The sequence below is a fragment of the Macaca nemestrina genome, chromosome 7, assembly GCF_043159975.1.
Source record: "Macaca nemestrina isolate mMacNem1 chromosome 7, mMacNem.hap1, whole genome shotgun sequence".
Classification (NCBI taxonomy): domain Eukaryota; kingdom Metazoa; phylum Chordata; class Mammalia; order Primates; family Cercopithecidae; genus Macaca; species Macaca nemestrina.
Window position 1 is genome coordinate 1,482,114 of NC_092131.1, and position 18,024 is coordinate 1,500,137.

General features: G+C 46.3%; 1 protein-coding gene across 1 annotated transcript; it reads left to right on the forward strand.

Moving 5' to 3' along the window:
* The first annotated feature begins 11,708 nt into the window (after positions 1-11,708).
* On the forward strand, positions 11,709-13,956 carry LOC105489902 (disintegrin and metalloproteinase domain-containing protein 20-like). The gene is given in 3 exon segments (XM_024795413.2): positions 11,709-12,226; positions 12,228-13,006; positions 13,009-13,956. Coding segments are annotated over 3 exon segments (1,758 nt in total). The 5' UTR covers positions 11,709-12,122; the 3' UTR covers positions 13,884-13,956.
* Positions 13,957-18,024: the final 4,068 nt, after the last annotated feature.

Here is an 18,024-nt window from a genome sequence, read left to right on the forward strand (position 1 = left end):
ACATATTGTGAGGCTCACACTACCAATGGGAGTCTGTAATACATCTAAGCAATATGCAGGCAGTTTCCCCACTAAGATGAGACAGTGGTGAGCACAGCTTGATACTCAGCCACGCCCCCTGCCTGTCTCACTACTCACTACACACTAATTTTGAACTCACATGGATCTGCCAAGATTGAATCATGAAATAGTAGAAACAGAACTATTACTAGTAAAAGACTGAATCGGTAATCAAAAACGAGCTTGGAACCACTTCCAAAAGTTTGTTGTTGTTGTTTTTATTTTGAGAGGAGTCTCGCTCTGTCGCCCAGGCTGGAGTGCAGTGGCGCGATCTTGGCTCACTGCAAGCTCTGCCTCCCGGGTTCACGCCATTCTCCTGCCTCAGCCTCCTGAGTAGCTGGGACTACAGGCACCCACCACCACATCCAGCTATTTTTTTTTGTATTTCTAGTAGAGACAGGATTTCACTGTGTTAGCCAGGATGGTCTCGATCTTCTGACCTCGTGATCTGCCTGGCCTCCCAAAAGTTTTAAGATGAGGAAATACTTCTAAATGTATTTTATAAAGCCAACATTGCCCTGAAATCAAAACCAGGCAAACACCAAAAGAACATAAATCACAGACCACTCTTCCTGAAACACAAAGATGCAAAAGTGCTCAACAAAATACTGGTAAACCAAACTGAACAGCACATTGCAAGGATCATTTGCCATGATCCAGTGGAATGTCTGTCTGGAATATTAGGACGGTACAACATCTAAACATCCCTAAATCTGATGGATCACATTAACATAACGAAGGACTAAAATATTATCTCATCAGATGCATCATCAGATGCATAAAAATCATTTGACAAATTTCAACATCTTTCCATGATAAAACCTCTTAACAAACTACAATTAAAGGGAAATTATCTGGATATATTGAAGGCCCTATTTAAAAACCCACAGTTAGCATCATACCCAATGGTGAAAAACTGAACATGCTTCCACTCAAATGATGAAGAAGACAAGGATGCCCTATCTCGCCAATTCTATTCTACATAGTATTCTAAGTCCTAGCCAGACAAATTAGGCAAGAAAAAAAAGTTGTCTAAATTAGAAAGAGAGGAGTAAAAGTGTCACTGGTTACAGATGACATGTCTTGTATACAGAAAATCCTAAAAACTGCCCCCCAACATCAAAGCAAAACCAAAACAAAACAGCTCTAAGTTGCTAATTTGTGTGTATAAAATTGGTGTTATGCAAGATGAATAAGTTCTGGAGATTGGATGCACAGAATCCCGACTCTAGATAACTTGACTGCACAGTACACTTCAAAAATTTGTTAAGAGAGTAAATCTCATGGTAGGTATTCTTATCACACTGCAAACTTTAGAAGTTGTATATTAGGACCTTGTTACCGCTTTCTTGTTATTTATTTTGAATGAGTTTCAAAAAGAAGTGGCAATGAGTTGAGGAATTCATATGCAGGAATAGCCTCAAGAGAACAAGAGGAGGAGATGCATTTAGGTTAGAAATCCTCACATTTTAGATGCGTTTTAAATGCCTAGATAATGGGATACTTAAAAAGGGGTGTGTCTGTCTCTTCCCTCAACTATTGAGAATTAGTTCCAGAGTAAATCACAGAACATCGTTTTAGCCAGTCCCGGTAGGTCCTGAGGTCCTTGTCTCTGGCATCACAGAATGGGTTAGTGTGCAGGGCTCGCCTAGAGCTCCTGAGACAATAATGTGATGATGTCTGAAGCTCCACAGGTGAGGAGAGCCACGCCACAGGCGGGGCCCAAGGAAAGAGCACAGAAGCTGTGCTGGGCTCAGCACTGATGAAGCAAGACCTGGGCCTGTGGATGGGGAGAGCTGCGCTAGAAACAAGGAAGGACAGGAGGGAGGAGGGGTTGGAAGGAAAGTAGCCCTGGGATCAGAATGGCGGGGCCATCCTTTACCCATTCCCATCGGCCTCGCAGACAAGGTGTCCTCCAAACACAGACATGCGTGCCACATGAGTGTAGGAGGAAAGACACCTGCACAACCCTCAACTACCAGGATGTGGGGCCGTATCTCAACTCTTTTCTACTTATAAAAAGAGTCACCTAGGCTGGGCGCGGTGGCTCATGCCTATAATCCCAGCACTTTGGGAGGCCGAGGCAGGCAGATCACTTGAGGTCAGGAGTTCAAGACCAGCCTGGCCACATGGCAAAATCCTGTCTCTACTAAAATTACAAAAATTAGTCATGCATGCTGCTGGGCACCTGTAATCCCAGCTACTCAGGAGGCTGAGGCAGGAGAATCACTTCAACCCAGTAGAAGGAGGTTGCAGTGAGCCGAGATTGCACCACTGCACTCCAGCCTGAGTGACAGAGCGAGACTCCGCCTCAAAATAAATAAATAAATAAAGAGTCATCCCCCCTGTGTAATTTTTTCTTTCAGCTCTGGGGTAAAATTCACCCCTGGGCTGTGGAAGCGTCCAGTCACTCCTCAGACTGGGATGGTGTCTCTGGGGAAGACAGAGGTGGGTTCAGAAGAAGATGAGATTGCTGGGCCTTTTCCTGTGCCTGGAGACAGCTCCCGAAGGTAAGCATCTCAGATGCCAGACATGGGCTGTGGCGATAACTGTGATGTCCCATGACTGACAGGGACCGATTGTTCTTGTTTCCAGCTGTCCTGTCCCAGGTGCAGCAGCAGGAGTGAGGCCCAAGACTGAAGAAGGCCTGGCCGCCCCCTCCCTCACCTGGAACGACTCCGGATTCTCCATCACAGCCAGTGGTTACTGAGGAGGCCAGGTCCACCGGCCCCTAGATGAGGGGCTACACTGGCCGAGGAGCATCGATTGTAAGGGAAGCACAAACCACTGCCGCCTCTCAAGAGCCTCATCTCCATCCAGAGACTCATCCAACAAGCAGCGCTCCCTGAGGCCGAGGTCCAGGACCGCACAAGACAGCCAGGTATTCCTGTGGGAGACACAGTGAGGGGATGCGGTGGGAGCCCAGACAGGACCCTCCCTCCTGGGGACCTGAGATGTGCAGGACGCACTGGACACTTGGGTCCACTGAAGAGTACGCTCAGATGGGAAGCGGTGAGGACTTCTCTTTAGAGTCTGAGGCTTTCTTTCCTCTGCTAATTCTCAGATGTCCTCAGGGACATTTCATTCTCTTCTCCATGGCTCTGATTTCCCCCATTCTCACTGCAGGCAAAAAAAGATGAAATAACTTTCTCCACTGGCAGATAGGCTGTTTCAATTTCATAGAAACCTTCCCTTCATCCGGCTCCCACGTGGTCTGCCTTTTCCTTCATCTGCTCCCATGTGGTCTTCTTTCCTTCCTGAAAAACAAGTATTGTTCAGGATTCTCAAACACTTGCTGGAGAAGTTCTTCCCTCAAACTCCAGTTCAGACCAGGCACACCCTCTCCCACCTCTGTCCCCACGTTGACCTTTCCATGAGATGAGCCCACCTGTCCCCATGTGGTCCCTTCTCTCAGATAAGCACACGTGTCCCCAGGTGGACCCTTCCCTCAGATGAGCTCACCTGTCCCCAGGAGGACTCTTCCCTGAGACAAGCACACCTGCCCCATGTGGACCCTTCCCTCAGACGAGCTCATCTGCTACCAAATGGACCCTTCCCTGAGACAAGTACACCTGTCCTCACTTGGACCCTTCCCTCAGAGGAGCACAGCTCTTCCCTGAGAAGGTGGACTCTTCCCTGAGGTGAGCACACCTGTCCCCAAGTGCACCCTTCTCTCAGATGAGCGCACGTGTCCCCACATGCACCCTTCCCTGGGACAAGCACACCTGTCCCTACGTGGACCCTTTCTTAAGACTAGCACACCTGTCCCCACGTGCACCCTTCTCTCAGATGAGCACACCTGTCCCCATGTGGACCCTTCCCCGAGAGAAGCACACCTGTCCCCATGTGAACCCTTCTCTCAGATGAGCTCACCTATCCCCATGTGGTCCCTTCCCTGAGACGAGCTCACCTGTCCCTACGTGGATTTTTGCCTTAGATGAACACCTCTGTCCCCACGTGGACCCTTCCTTTAGACAAGCTCACCTGTCCCCGCATGGACCCTTCCCTGAGACTAGCACATCTGTCCCTACGTGGACTCTTCTCTCAGACGAGCACACCTGTCCCCACCTGGACCCTTCCCTGAGACAAGCTCACCTGTCCCTACGTAGATTCTTGCCTTAGACGAGCACCTCTGTCCCCACATGGACCCTTCCCTGAGACATGCTCACCTGTCCCCAGGTGGACACTTATCTCAGACAAGCCCACCTGTCCCCATGAGGACCCTTCCTTGAGACAAGCACTCCTATCCGCACATAGACCCTTCTCTCAGAGGAGCTCACCTGTCCCCACGTAGACCCTTCCCTGAGACAAGCACACTTGTCTCCATGTGGAACCTTCCTTGAGACAAGCACACCCATCCCCATGTGGACTCTTCCTTCACCTGTGCTCAGACACCACCAGGGGGCCTCAGACACTAGCAGAGGTGCTCAGACACCACCAGGGAGGATCAGACACAAGGTGGGGCTCAGAAACCACCAGCGGGGCTTAGACACCAGGGGGTCTCAGGCACCATCAGAGGGGCTGAGACACCACCAGAGGGCGGTGGAGGCACAAATTATGAAGCCACAGTCCAAATCTTAGCACCTGGCAAAGATTCGTGTGTCTTCTCAACTTTGTCAGTTACGCCTTAGGAAACTCTTCCCTCAATCCACTGCTCAGTATACACTATGGCGTTGTGTTTTGTTCTTTCCTTTCTTCTGCTTTGCAAGGAGATGAAGCATCATTTATTGGGATGTGTCCTCCATTTCTGAAGGTCTCCCCGTAGTCTCCACCTCAGACGGTTTTGCCACCATCATTAACCCATTAATGCCTTCAATCGCCCTCACTATCCATGTAATGAAGCGATGAGTCCCTTTACTTCATCTACTTGTGCCTCCATAAGTCAGTTCACTTTTCTCCATTCTTGCAAAGTACAGTCACCCTCAGGCCACTGCTTCAGAGCCTTCTGCAGCCTTGGGTGGTAAACCTATTAAAAAGCCCCCACTATTTAGAAAGGATGTGTATTGGAAACTTAATCCCAAATTCCATAGTGTCCAGAAGTGGGAATGTTAAGAAATGATTCGGTCATGAGGGGTCTGCCCTCATGGAGCAATTAATGCCATTACCATCAGAGTAGGTTACTTATTGCGGGAGTGGATTAGTTACTGTAGGCCTGGGTTCCTCATTAAAAAATGAGTTTAGCCCCCTTTCCAGCCTTTGCACATGCTCTCCTGCCTTCCACTTGGGCATCACAGTAAGAAGGCTCTTGCCAGATGTTAACACCTTGATATTGGACTTCCCAGCCTCTAGAACTGTGAGAAAATAAATTTATTTTACTTATACATTAGCCAGACTGTGGTATTCTCTCATTGCACCACAAAGTGGACTAAGACAAAAAAACATTATCAAGAGGTAGGAGTGTTGCTGTAACAAATACCCCAAAATGTAGAAATGGAAGTAGTAATGCATAGAGACTGGAATAATTTGGAGGATCAAGCTATAAAAAGTCTAGATTGCCCTGAATAGAACAGGAGGGTGATTCTTTTGAGGACTCAGAAGAAGAGAGCTGTGAGGAAATTTGAAACTTCTTAGAGATTATTTAAGTGGTGACCATTAGAATGTTGGTAGAACTGTGGACAATAAAGGCCGTTTTGATGAGGTCTCAGGAGAAAAGGAAGAAGAGCTCATCGGAAAATGGAGCAAAGGCCATCTTTGCTATAAAGTGGCAAAGAACATGGCTGAATTGTTCTCATCCCTAGGTCTTTCTGTAAGGTGGAAGTTCAGAGCCATGAACGAGGATATATGGTGGAAGAAGAAATTTGAAGTAAATCTATGGCCTCACTTCTAGCGTGCACTTTAGGACTCTGTTCCCTGTGTCCAGGCACAGCACTCCTTGACTGCCCATGCTGTGGCTCAGGAGGATCTAGGAGTGGCTCAAGCCATCACTTTAATGGTACAAGTCATCAACTTCCATGGCATCCATGTGTTGTTAATTTTGCAGGTGTGCAGAATACAAGAACCGTGAGGGCACGGCTTTCTCCACCTAGATTTCAAAGAATGCTGTGGACAGGGACAGCCTAAGGTCTCGGTCAGTGAGTTGTTGCAGAGACAGAGTCACCACACTGGGCCCTTAGCACCATGCCAAGCTGAAATGTGGGTTTGGAGGCACCACAAAGAGTTTCCAGTCAGCCTAGGAGAGCTAGAGGCATGAGAGTCCCACCTGTGAGAGCGGCTGAGTGGACTGAACCCAGAAAATCCATAGAGACAAGACTGCCGGAGGCCTTGGGTGACCATCCCCGACCCAAGTGTGCACAAGATGCAGTCAAGGAGGATGATTTTCCAGCTTTAAGGCTTAATGTTGTTTTCCCTGTTGGGTTTTGCACTAGGCACCCCTTTCTCCTTGCCTATCTCTCCCCTTTGAAATGGGAATTTCTATCCCATACCTGCCCCATCGTTCACTGTATTTGAAAGTAGATAACTCGTTTTGACTTTATAGGCTCACAGATGGAAACAATATGTATCAGGCTAAATTGTGCCTTGAGTCACACTCATATCTGATTTAGATGAGACTTTGGACTTCAGACTTTTGCACTGATGCTGGATAAGACTCTTTGGAGACACTTGGGATGGAATGAATATAGTTTGCATTGTGATAAGGTCGTAAATTTTGGTATTAGGAATGAAATGCTATGGTTTAAATGTGTTGCCCAAAAGTTAGGATTTGGAAAAAATCTTTAATGCAACAGTGTTGAGAGGTGGGATCTTTATTATGTGATCAGGTCATGAAGTCTCTGTCCTCATGAATGGATTAATGTCACTATCATTGGAGTGGGTTAGTTATTACAGGATTGAGTTTCTAATAAAAATTGGCCTCCTTTCTCTCACGGACAAATGGTTTCTTGCTCATCCACTTTGCTGTGAGATGATACAGCGAGTGGGCCCTTGTCAGATGCCAGCGCCTTGATATTAGACTTCTCTGACTCAAGCACCATAAAGTAGCAATTCTTTTTCTTTAGAAATTGCCTAGTCTCTGGTATTCTGTTATAGCAACACAAAGACAGACTGAGACTAAGGCATTGTAACATGTGTGAGGTGATATCTCATCGTGGTTTTAATTTGCATTTCCCTGATGATTAGTGATGTTGAAGGTTTGAATGTCTTTATGTTGAGTAAAATAAGCCTGGTATACAAAATTACTCCATCTCACTTATACATGTAATCTAAAACTGTTGAACTCAGAGAAGTAGAGAGTAGAATGTTGCCTACCAGGGACTGGCATCAGGAGGATGAGAAATCTGAGACGTTGGTGAAAGGGTACAGAGTTAGAAGGAATTCATTTGAAGATCTGCTGCACAGCATAGTGGCTTCAGTGATACTAACGTACTATACACTTGAAAACTGAGAAGAGAGTAGCTTTTACACATTTACACCATAAAAAATAAGTATGTGAGGTGATGGACATGTTTATTTACTTGATTTAATAATTTCACAATGCACGCATATATCAAAACATCACGTTGTACCCCATAATATATGAAATAGAATATGTTTTTCTAGTAAGTGTGAGGCCTCTGATTCTTTAACAACAGTTTCTGGAAATTGTTTTTCCCTCAAGCAATGGTTCCTCTCTGCTGTCTTTATACAGTTTTCCTTTCTCAAGGGTTGATTTAAGATAGCGACAGTTTATCTATTCTATATCTGGTAGTTTCACTGAGGAACTTAACAAACAGCCACTTGAAACCATCTGGTGCCACCGAGAAACCATCTGAAGGACACAGATTTTCTGAGTGTAGGCCACAAGCATATTTTAACACTTTTTAAATTCAAAATCAGAATTTAAATTTTGATATTTTACAATGGTTTCTTTGATTCCCTCCCAAGATCTAACCCTTGAATGTGTGAAAAGGGCTGGGACCCAGGTTATGGCTGTGCTTGGCATGACGGCGTCCTGCAGAAATTCCTTTGGCTTTCTACATGGAGCTCAGCCTCTGTATCAGTCAGTTCGCTAGGAGGTCAGAGTACTTCTCAAAGATCCTCAGTGTGTTGTTTCATTTTGAGAGGTTTCCAGCCGTCGTGAGACACCCCTTGGTTTTACAATCATCACAAAGTTGTTTATGATTCCAAAAACATACCTGCTATCAGTCCATATGTTTGTTCTGTGGCTTTTGATTTGGAAAATGCTGTGATAACTGCAATAAGTTCTACCGTCTGGATTAATTTTCACCTCAATGGAAGAGTGTATTTTAAGACAAAGATAAAATAGTAATAGTACATTCTCCTTGTTATATCCAGTTCTATATTTTCAGCTATGGTCTGTCAATAAATCATGTTATGTCAGGGTCCTTAATGGAGTATCCGAACATCTAAGAAAGGTACAGAAGTTTCCCTAATTAAGATACAAACCATGGTGAACACAAGCTTGCTATGCACCCATGTCTCCTGTCTGTCTCGCTGTGCACCTGAAACTCATTTTAACCTCATCAGGAAGTCAGTGAAGTCTCAGATCAGTTTATTGTAATGCCTCTAGGTAACTATGTGTGGCAATTTTAACAAAAATGAAGAAACAGCTTCATCAGAGAATCTAATACAAAAGAAAGCAAGTGACCCTGGGCTTGCTTTCATAAAAGCAGCATGCACCAGGCAGTTGATTCTCTTGGCTGTCGGCACTGGCACACCCAGCATGCCACCTTCATCCCCTAAATAAGCTTCATCATGCGTGGATAGGCTGGCAGCATTCCCGAGGCCATATGCAGATGCAAGGCCAATAGGTAAATGGGAAGACTGCAATTCTTCTTCTCTCCTCCTCTGAAGAATGGCTCAAGAATGCCCTCTTCAGATCCTCCCCTCTGCCGCCCTCACCAGCACTGTACCATGGGTCCACAGAAATACAAAATCCCTGATGGGAAAAACGAGTCTGGATCAACGGGACTGGCGGTTTCTCACTGAGGAAATGTGAGGTCAGCTTCTAGGGTGGGCAATTCAGGAAATTATCCAGCAGTTTTGTAATCGATGGCTATGGAAAAATGAGCCATTGGGATGATTAATGACTCACATTCCATTATTCCAAGTGAGAAACGGACATCACAGTTCGCCATAACTAAATTTTCATAACCTAAATTGATTACTTTACATTTCTTCCTACATCCTCTCTTAAGAATTTTTAACCGTGAATGTGTCTTACCTACATTCCCAATATTTAAAACTGGGCTTTCAAGAGATTCTAGAGAATTCGAGGACTAAGAACAGTGAAACTTCTGTATGTTCAGCAGCTCCCAAAGCAACACAGAATTACCCAGGAACACTGTTCTGTGCTTCAGCATAATTCAGCTTCTATATTTCCTAATGGCTCCAATAGTGACCCTCCATTCCCATCAAACATTTGGCCTCCCCTTTCTCTACGTGCCCTCCATTCATAGATTATACTCTCAGCTCTGAGTATCGTAAAAGCCAGCAGACGGACACTCCTGATCTCCTGAACATGAAACCCAGCACTCTCATGTGATCGGCTCCTCTCGGTGCGGTGACTCCAAAGGCATCTCATTTAAATAATTACCATTTTTTCCCTTCTGTAACAAAGTGTTTCTTTCCATTGTGCCTTCCCATGAGCATTTTAATGTAATTTATGGTCCAGCCACAGATTTTAATACACACAAATGCCACAACCTCCTTCTACTCCTAGAGACCTGATTAATTCTTCTTTGGGGATGAGCACACCCAGGAAACACATCCCCATTCACATAAACACGGGCACAGCAATGACGGGTTCTTCTGTGAGCGAGAGTTTACAGCATCCTCCCTCCAACTCCAACGGGCCCCTGAAGACCAAGACACGCTCTTTCACACCTGTGCAAGCTCCGGCCCAGCAACGGCCGGTCCAGCGACGGCCTGCTGAGGAATGGCTCACCTGGATCTGGGTGCTGGGTTCATCTCTTCCCCTCTCCTGTCCCAAAGCAGGTCCATCACCCTGCTCAGGTCTGAAAAGGAGGGTCCAGGTTTCTCTGGCCATCTGACTTTTTCAATTTATAGACGCTCTCTTATTACCTACTGTATTCATTTTATAGGGCTTTTTATAACAAAATACCACATATTGAATGGCTTACAATACAAAACCGATTTCCTCACAGTTGTGGAGGATGAAAGCCTAAGATCAAGCTGCCAGCTGGTGGGTTTCCTCTAAGGTCTCGCTCCCTGGTGTGCAGACGGTGCCTTCCTGCTGTTTTGTGGTAACATGACCAACCGTCGGGGCGTGTGCACCCTCCCTCCTGCTTCCCCTTCTTATAACAACAGTCAGATTGCATTAGGGCCCCACTCCAGAAATATCACTTTAACTTATTCATTTCTTTAAAAGACACTCATCCAGGTATGATTTCATTCTGAACGACCAAGGGTTGGGACTTCAACACATGAATTTAGGAGGGACACAGTCTCCCATAGCAGCCTCCTTCAGGAAGGTCAAATATCCTCCTTCTCCTCCCTGTGAAAACCCTGAAGGGGCAGGGAAAGGGCGTCCAAACTGCACACTTGTAGAGGGGAAACCAGCTTCATCCGTAATTGTACATCTGTGGTAAAATGGCGGGATTCAAAGGGATGGAAGATGGGAGTACGGGACATTGGAAGACAAAGTGCCACACAACACAGCCTTCGAAACACACCACGGTCACGTTAAGTTTAAATAGAGTGACCACATTTGCCAGGAAAGGTAAATATTTACACTTTTGAGGAAAGAGTAATTTGTGTTTCTGATAACGATCTGGCCTTGGATTTTCCCTCCCCTCATAAGCAATGACAGAATTGACAGATATATGCAAAATATTTGTTCTCAGACATGAGACACCCACAGAGGGCCCCCTGTGTCCTTCCCTGAGAACTGATTGGCTCGTGCATCTGAAGAAATGACCAAAGACCAGGAGAGAACCACACAGAAGCATCGGAGGGGCAGCACCTGGGGCTCTCATGCCCCCAGTAGATGGACTAAGTAAAAAGTACCATAATTCACAAGGGTTTTACACAGCACAGAAGAAAGAGTTACCCTATTTCAACTGTTGATCTTGTGAACCCAGGAACTCTAAGACAGATCTCGGTTAATTTAGCAAGTTTCCTTTGCCAGGGTTGAGGACACGCCTGTGACACGGCCTCAGGAAGTCCTGATGACATGTGCCCAGGGTGGTCGGGCACAGCTTGATTGACGCACTTCAGGGAGACATGAGACACCAGTGAATATAAGTAAGAAGGACATTAGTTCCACCCAGAAAGGCTGAGACAACTCAAAGCAAGTCCTCCCCACTTAGGGCTTCCAGGTCACAGGTAGGTGAGAGACAGATGGTTGCTTTCTTTTGAGTTTGTGATAAGTGTTTGCAGAGGAGGCCTTCAGAATATGCATCTATTTCTGTGAACAGAGGGACAGCTTTAAATAGACTGGAAGGCAGGTTTTCCCTGAGTGGTTCCCAGCTTGACAGGGCCCAAGATACTTCCCTTTCATGGTCTGGTAACTTCAAACCAAACTTCAAAACCAAAACAAAATGAAACAACAGGAAAAAGAATAAGACATGGGTACTTACTAAGACGAGAAAAACATTCAATCCGCAAGGAAAGTATTGGCAGTGTCTACCTCCACATGGCAACGGAGTAAGCAATGTGACCCACAGAAAGGAGCAGTATTAACCCACAGAGCGACCGAGAATAACACGCCTGATGCGAGGGCATTGAACACATCATTGTATTTTGCAGATTCAGAAAGCAACAGAAAAGATTGACGGTGGTAAAAGAGACAGAGCCCTGCTTCCCTCTCCCTTTTCCCTTCCAGATAAGCCCTCACAGCCAGGACCCTCAGCCTTATCCTGCAGCACAGCAGCAGCCATCCTGTCCAGGCCCACCCTCTGCCCCGCCCTGGGACTGTTACCTCATTCCCTCCAGGAGTCCAGGTGCCCCCCAGGGTGTGGTGCAGGAGGCTGGGGAGGTCCTTTGTTCTATGTCAGGGTCTCCCTGGGAGGGACACAGTCACAGCAATTGGTTGGGTCCTGGCTTCCCCGAGGGCAGTCCTTTCCTTTCCCATTCTCTTTGGATGACTATCCCTGGGCTGGGGCATGAGGTCAGCAGAGGTGCAGGTCACCCTTAGGGCCCCTGTCTTGCTTCTGGGGCTCTGGGCACTCCTAGCTCCAGTCTGGTGTTCTCAAGGCCGTCCCTTGTGGCTACGCATCCTCTGAGGTGGTGATTCCCAGGAAGGAGACACACCATGGCAAAGGCATTCAGTTTCCCGGCTGGCTGTCCTACAGCCTGCGTTTTGGGGGTCAAAGACACGTCGTTCACATGCAGAGAAAACACCTTCTTTGGCCCAGACATCTGCTGATGACAACTCAGGATGACCAAGGAGCCTTGCAGGTGGATGACCCCTACATCCCTCCAGACTGCTACTATCTCGGCTACCTGGAGGAGGTGCCTCTGTCCATGGTCACCGTCGACACGTGCTATGGGGGCCTCAGAGGCATCATGAAGCTGGACGACCTTGCCTATGAAATCAAACCCCTCCAGGATTCCCGCAGGTTTGAACATGTTGTTTCTCAGATAGTGGCCGAGCCCAACGCAATGGGGCCCACATTTAGAGATGGTGACAATGAGGAGACAGACCCCCTGTTCTCTGAAGCAAATGACAGCATGAATCCCAGGTTATCTCCTTCACTGTATAGTTCTCATAGAGGCAATATAAAAGGCCACGTTCAATGTTCCAATTCATATTATCGTATATATGACAATATTACAACTTGTTCCAAAGAGGTGGTCCAGATGTTCAGTGTCATTGACAGCATTGTTCAAAATATTGATCTGCGGTACTATATTTATATTTTGACCATATACAATAGTCGTGACCCAGCCCCTGTGAATGACTATCGATATCATAGTCCAATACTTAACTATTTTAGAAGAACCTTTTTTGATACTTTTCGTGTTCATTCATCCACACTACTTATTAAGACGCGCCACATGAATCTAACTATGAACCAAGAAGATATAGCTTCTGTTCACATTTAGGCCTTATACACATTGGTACTCTAGACAGACATTATTTATTGGTAGCCGTCATAACAACCCATATACTGATGAGAAGTATGGGTGTGGCTTATGATTATAAATACTGCACATGTCAGAGAAGGACCTCCTGCATTATGCAGCGATATTCTGAGATGACAGATGCATTCAGTAACTGTTCTTATGGACATATACAAAATTGTTTTGTAAGTATAGGCCGGTGCATTTTCGAAGCACTCGCTCCAGTGTATAACGAAACCATGACAACGGTTCTCTGTGGAAACCTCATCGTGGAAGGGAAGGAGGAATGTGACTGTGGCTCCTTCAAGCAGTGTTATGCCAGTCATTGCTGCCAAAGTGACTGTCACTTCACACCGGGGAGCATCTGTCATCTAGGAGACTGCTGTACAAACTGCAGCTTCTCCCCACTAGGGACTCTCTGCAGACCTATCCAAAATATATGTGACCTTCCAGAGTACTGTCATGGGACCACCTTGACATGCCCCCCAGACTTTTATTTGCAAGATGGAACCCCGTGCACTGAAGAAGGCTACTGCTATCATGGGAACTGCACTGACCGCAATGTGCTCTGCAAGGCGATCTTTGGTGTCAGTGCTGAGGATGCTCCTGAGGACTGCTATGACATCAATCTTGAAAGTCACCGATTTGGACATTGTACTCAGGAACAAAATGCTATCAGGTACCAGGCTTGGGTAGGAATAGATAAGTTTTGTGGAAGACTGCAGTGTACCAACGTGACCCATCTTCCCCGGATGGAAGAAAGGCAAATGTGCATTCTGTTGAAGAAATATTATAGGTAGTTGGAGCAAAAAATCTAATGCCGTGTGAACTTTTAGAATGACACATATTTTAACAAAGAACGTGACCAATCAAGTTCATGTTGAAGTCAGGTAAACACTATTTAGAGCAACAACAATATCAAAAACACAAGCCAACAGTTCACCAAGAGAAACCATGATTAACCCCATGGAAATGGTCTTCCAAGGGCATCAACACTTAAATCCTCGAAATCTGCATGCCTCAGCACCTGTTGTCTTGAGCTGCCCTCCTGTGTGTTCTAATCACTCCTGACCACGGGGCCTGCACTGTGGGAAATCCGAGCTGTGCCAGGTGGAGGCAGCAGGGCAATTGCTACCAGGTTGCTGGTGTGGATGCCGAGGCCGCCCGAGCAGGTATAAACTCCCACCTGTGGGCCAGGGAAGAGTGCCCAGGAGACACGTCCTGGGCATAGGGTGAGGGAGAGCCGTGGGGGCTCTGGGTTCTGAGGAGGGTTCTGGCCTGGCAGGGAGAAGACCAACCAGCATGTGAGGCCAGGCTGGAGTCTGGACCTCTGAGGCTGCAAGGGTCATGGGCTGCTTGGTCCAAGGGGGTGTCCTGGTTCTCAGTGGGGTACTTTCAAACATTCCTTCTTCCTCCAATCCCCCTCCTCCTCTGCTTCTGGGGTGGGTCCACTCCCAGAGTCTGCAACTCTGCATCCGTCCTGGGCATTGAGCTTCCAATTCCATCCTCTTCTCTTCTGCTGTGTCTAAGCTGCTGTGAAGCCACCTGCTGTAATTTACTCTTGTATATTTAATATTGTACCATACATCTGTTCTGTTTCTTTCAATCATAAATGCTTCATTTCATGCTCAGCATCTGAGAACACAAGGCCTTGTCAGCTGTCACCTCCTTCTATTCTCTCTTTCCTTCCTCCTATCCCCATGTTTGCCCATCATGTCCAGTCTCCTGCCATCCTGAACGCTTCTGATGGAAGGTCTGAAATGTCATGAGCATTGTGAAGATTCTTTGTAATATGACTTTGTTCCAGGCAGGAATTCTCCCTCACCCACCCCTGGAAGCCAAGTATAGGAAGATTGCATGCTCAATCAAAGACTGAGCTAACTTAACACTGGCTTTGGTTTGAAGGTTTCTCCAATCCCCAGGGCACAGGATTTCAGGGAGTTCAGGTGAGAGTCTGGGTGTTACCCTTCAGGAGGTTGTAAAGTCCATTTCACCTAGTCTACGCCACAGACTATGGAAACTATATATATATAGTTCTGTCATACATATATGTGTGTGTGTGTATATATAGTTCTGTCCCTCTAGAGAACCCTAATATGTGTATATATATCATATTATATACATGTACATACATACATATATTATATTATATATCATATTATATATATAGGAGTTTATTAATGAGTATTAAACTCACACAATCACAAGGTCCCCCAGTAGGCCACCAGCAAGCTGAGGAGCAAGGAACCCAGTCCGAGTCTCAAACCTGAAGAACTTGGAGTCCGATATTTGAGGGCAGGAAGCATCCAGCACAGGAGAAAGATGTCGGCTGGGAGGCTAAGCCAGTCTAGTCTTTTCATGTTTTTCTGCCTGCTTTATATCCTGGCCACACTGGCAGCTGATTAGATGGTACCCACCTAGATTAAGGGTAGGTCTGCCTTTCCCAGCCCACTGGCTCAAATGTTAATCTCCTTTGGCAACAGCCTCACAGACACACCCAGGATCAATCCTTTGCATGCTTCAGTCCAATCAAGTTGACACTCAGTATTAACCGTCACAAGTCCACCCCTTGTCAACTTGAACCCATACAAATCTCCTGAGATCATAAATAATCTTCAAATAAAGATAATAATAAGGTCATAATTACACCTAATGTAATACAACTATCTTTTGTACAACCAGAAATGCACCAATCCCCAACCCAAATGCTATTATGTAAAGTTAAGAACACTTAAATGCTTATATGAAGTCAATAAATTTTATGTCACATGATAAAGGAAAAAAGAAACAAAATGAAGGAATCTTCTTAGTACAAGTGGATACATGCACAAACATGTTTTTAACAAAAAAAGAAGGAAATACTGATGACAATTACAGTCCTCATTTTGGCAACTGATCACGTGGTTGTAGCTGGTATTGATGACCACCTTCTTCTACTACCCATTCTGTATTCCCTTTGCCTTCAGCAAGCATCGCAGCAGGTCGTGGTTTTTTTCCTAGTGGAGTGATGCAACCTTTCATCCCTGAAGGGTCTGGGCCATTCATAGTCCTGCCTGGATTGGGTTGTTGTAGTCTCCTATTGACCTTAATGACAGGGCATGGGAATGCTAAGAGACGCCCTAATGGATCTCCTGTATTCCATACATACTCTTCCTTACCTCCATTGTGGAGTAATAGACTGATTGCATCTTGATAGTCCAGGTCAATCACCCAGCCAACACTGTAACTCCCTTCTTAGCCTGTGGACTTAAAGGTAGGAGGGGCCAAAGTGTCCAGGTGGCAATCTTAACTTCCCGTTTAATTGAATTATTGTTGTATCTCCTGATGGCAGCATTATTCCCATTGGAACTAAGACCTCTAGGCCAACAGAATGTCATGTCATGGGAACAGGAAGCAAAAAATGTGCTAGTGGATCACTGGGGGTGATGGTGAATGGTGCCACTTCCACTTCCACCCTTGACTCCTGCATCCACGAGTTATGGCTATGGGAGAAGCAGGAGCATATATTGGATGCTGATTCAGAGCATACACGGCCTTCTGGAGAACTTTGCCCCAGCCCTGCAAAGTATTGTCACCTAGTTGGCATTATAATTGTGACTTCGAAAGGCCATTCCATTTTTCTGTCAATCCAGCTGCTTCAGGATGATGGGGAACATGGTAAGACAAGCGAATCCCATGAGCATGAGCCCACTGCCACACTTCTTTAGCCATCAAGGGAGTGCCTTGGTCAGAGGCAATGCTATGTGGAATACTGTGACAGTGGATAAGGCATTCCATGAGTCCACAGATGGTAGTCTTGGCAAAAGCATTGCATGCAGGATAGGCAAACCTATATCTGGAGTCAGTGTGTATTTCAGTGAGGACAAACCTCTGCCCTTTCCAGGATTGAAGAGGTCCAATATAATCTAACCTGCCATCAGGTAGCTGGCTGATCACCCTGAGGAATGGTGCCATTTGGGTAGAGACACAGAGCCAAACCATACCATGCCACCCAGGCCCTCCCAAATCTCATGTCCTCTTTGCATTTCAAAACCAATCATGCCTTCCCAACAATACCCCAACATCTTAAATTATTTCAGCATTAACTCAAAAGTCCAAGTCCAAAGTCACATTGGAGCAAGGCAAGTCCCTTCCATCTATGAACCTGTAAAATGAAAAACAAGTCAATTATTTCCAAGAAACAATGGGGGTAGAGACATTAGATAAATGTTCCCATTTCAGATGGGAGAAATGGGCCAAAATAAAGGGGTTACAGGTCACATGCAAGCCCAAAAATCCAGTGGGGCAGTCATTAAATCTTAAAGCTCCCAAATAATCTCCTTTGACTCCATTTCTCACATTCAGGGCATGCTAATGCAAAGTGGGGGCTCCCACAACCTTGGGAAGCCCTCACCCTGTGACTTTGCAGGCTTTGCAGCTCTGATCCCGTGGCTGCTCTCATGGGCTTTGCAGAGTTCAGCCCTCCTGGCTACTCTCATTGAGTGCCTGCAGCTTTTCCAGGTGCACAGTGCAAGCTGTTAATGGATCTACCATTCTGGGGTCTAAAGGATGGTGGCCCTCTTCTCACAGCCCCATTAGTCACTGTCCTCGGTGGGGACTCTGTGTGGGGGCTCCAACCCCCCATTTCCTTTCTGTACTGCCCTAGCAGAGGCTCTCCATGAGGGCTTTGCTCCTGGAGCAGACTTCTGGCTGGACATCCAGTCATGTCTATAAATCCTCTGAGATCTAGGTGGAGGATCACAAAGCTGAACTCTTCTCTTCTGCACACCCATAAGCCCAACATCATGTGGAAGCCACCAAGGATTGGGGCTTGTACCCTCTGAAGCAATGGCCTGAGCTGCACGTTGGACTTTTTTAGCCACAGCTAGAGCTGGAGCAGCTGGGACACAGGGCACCAAGTCCCAAGGCTCCACAGAGCAGCTGGGCCCTGCACCCAGCCCG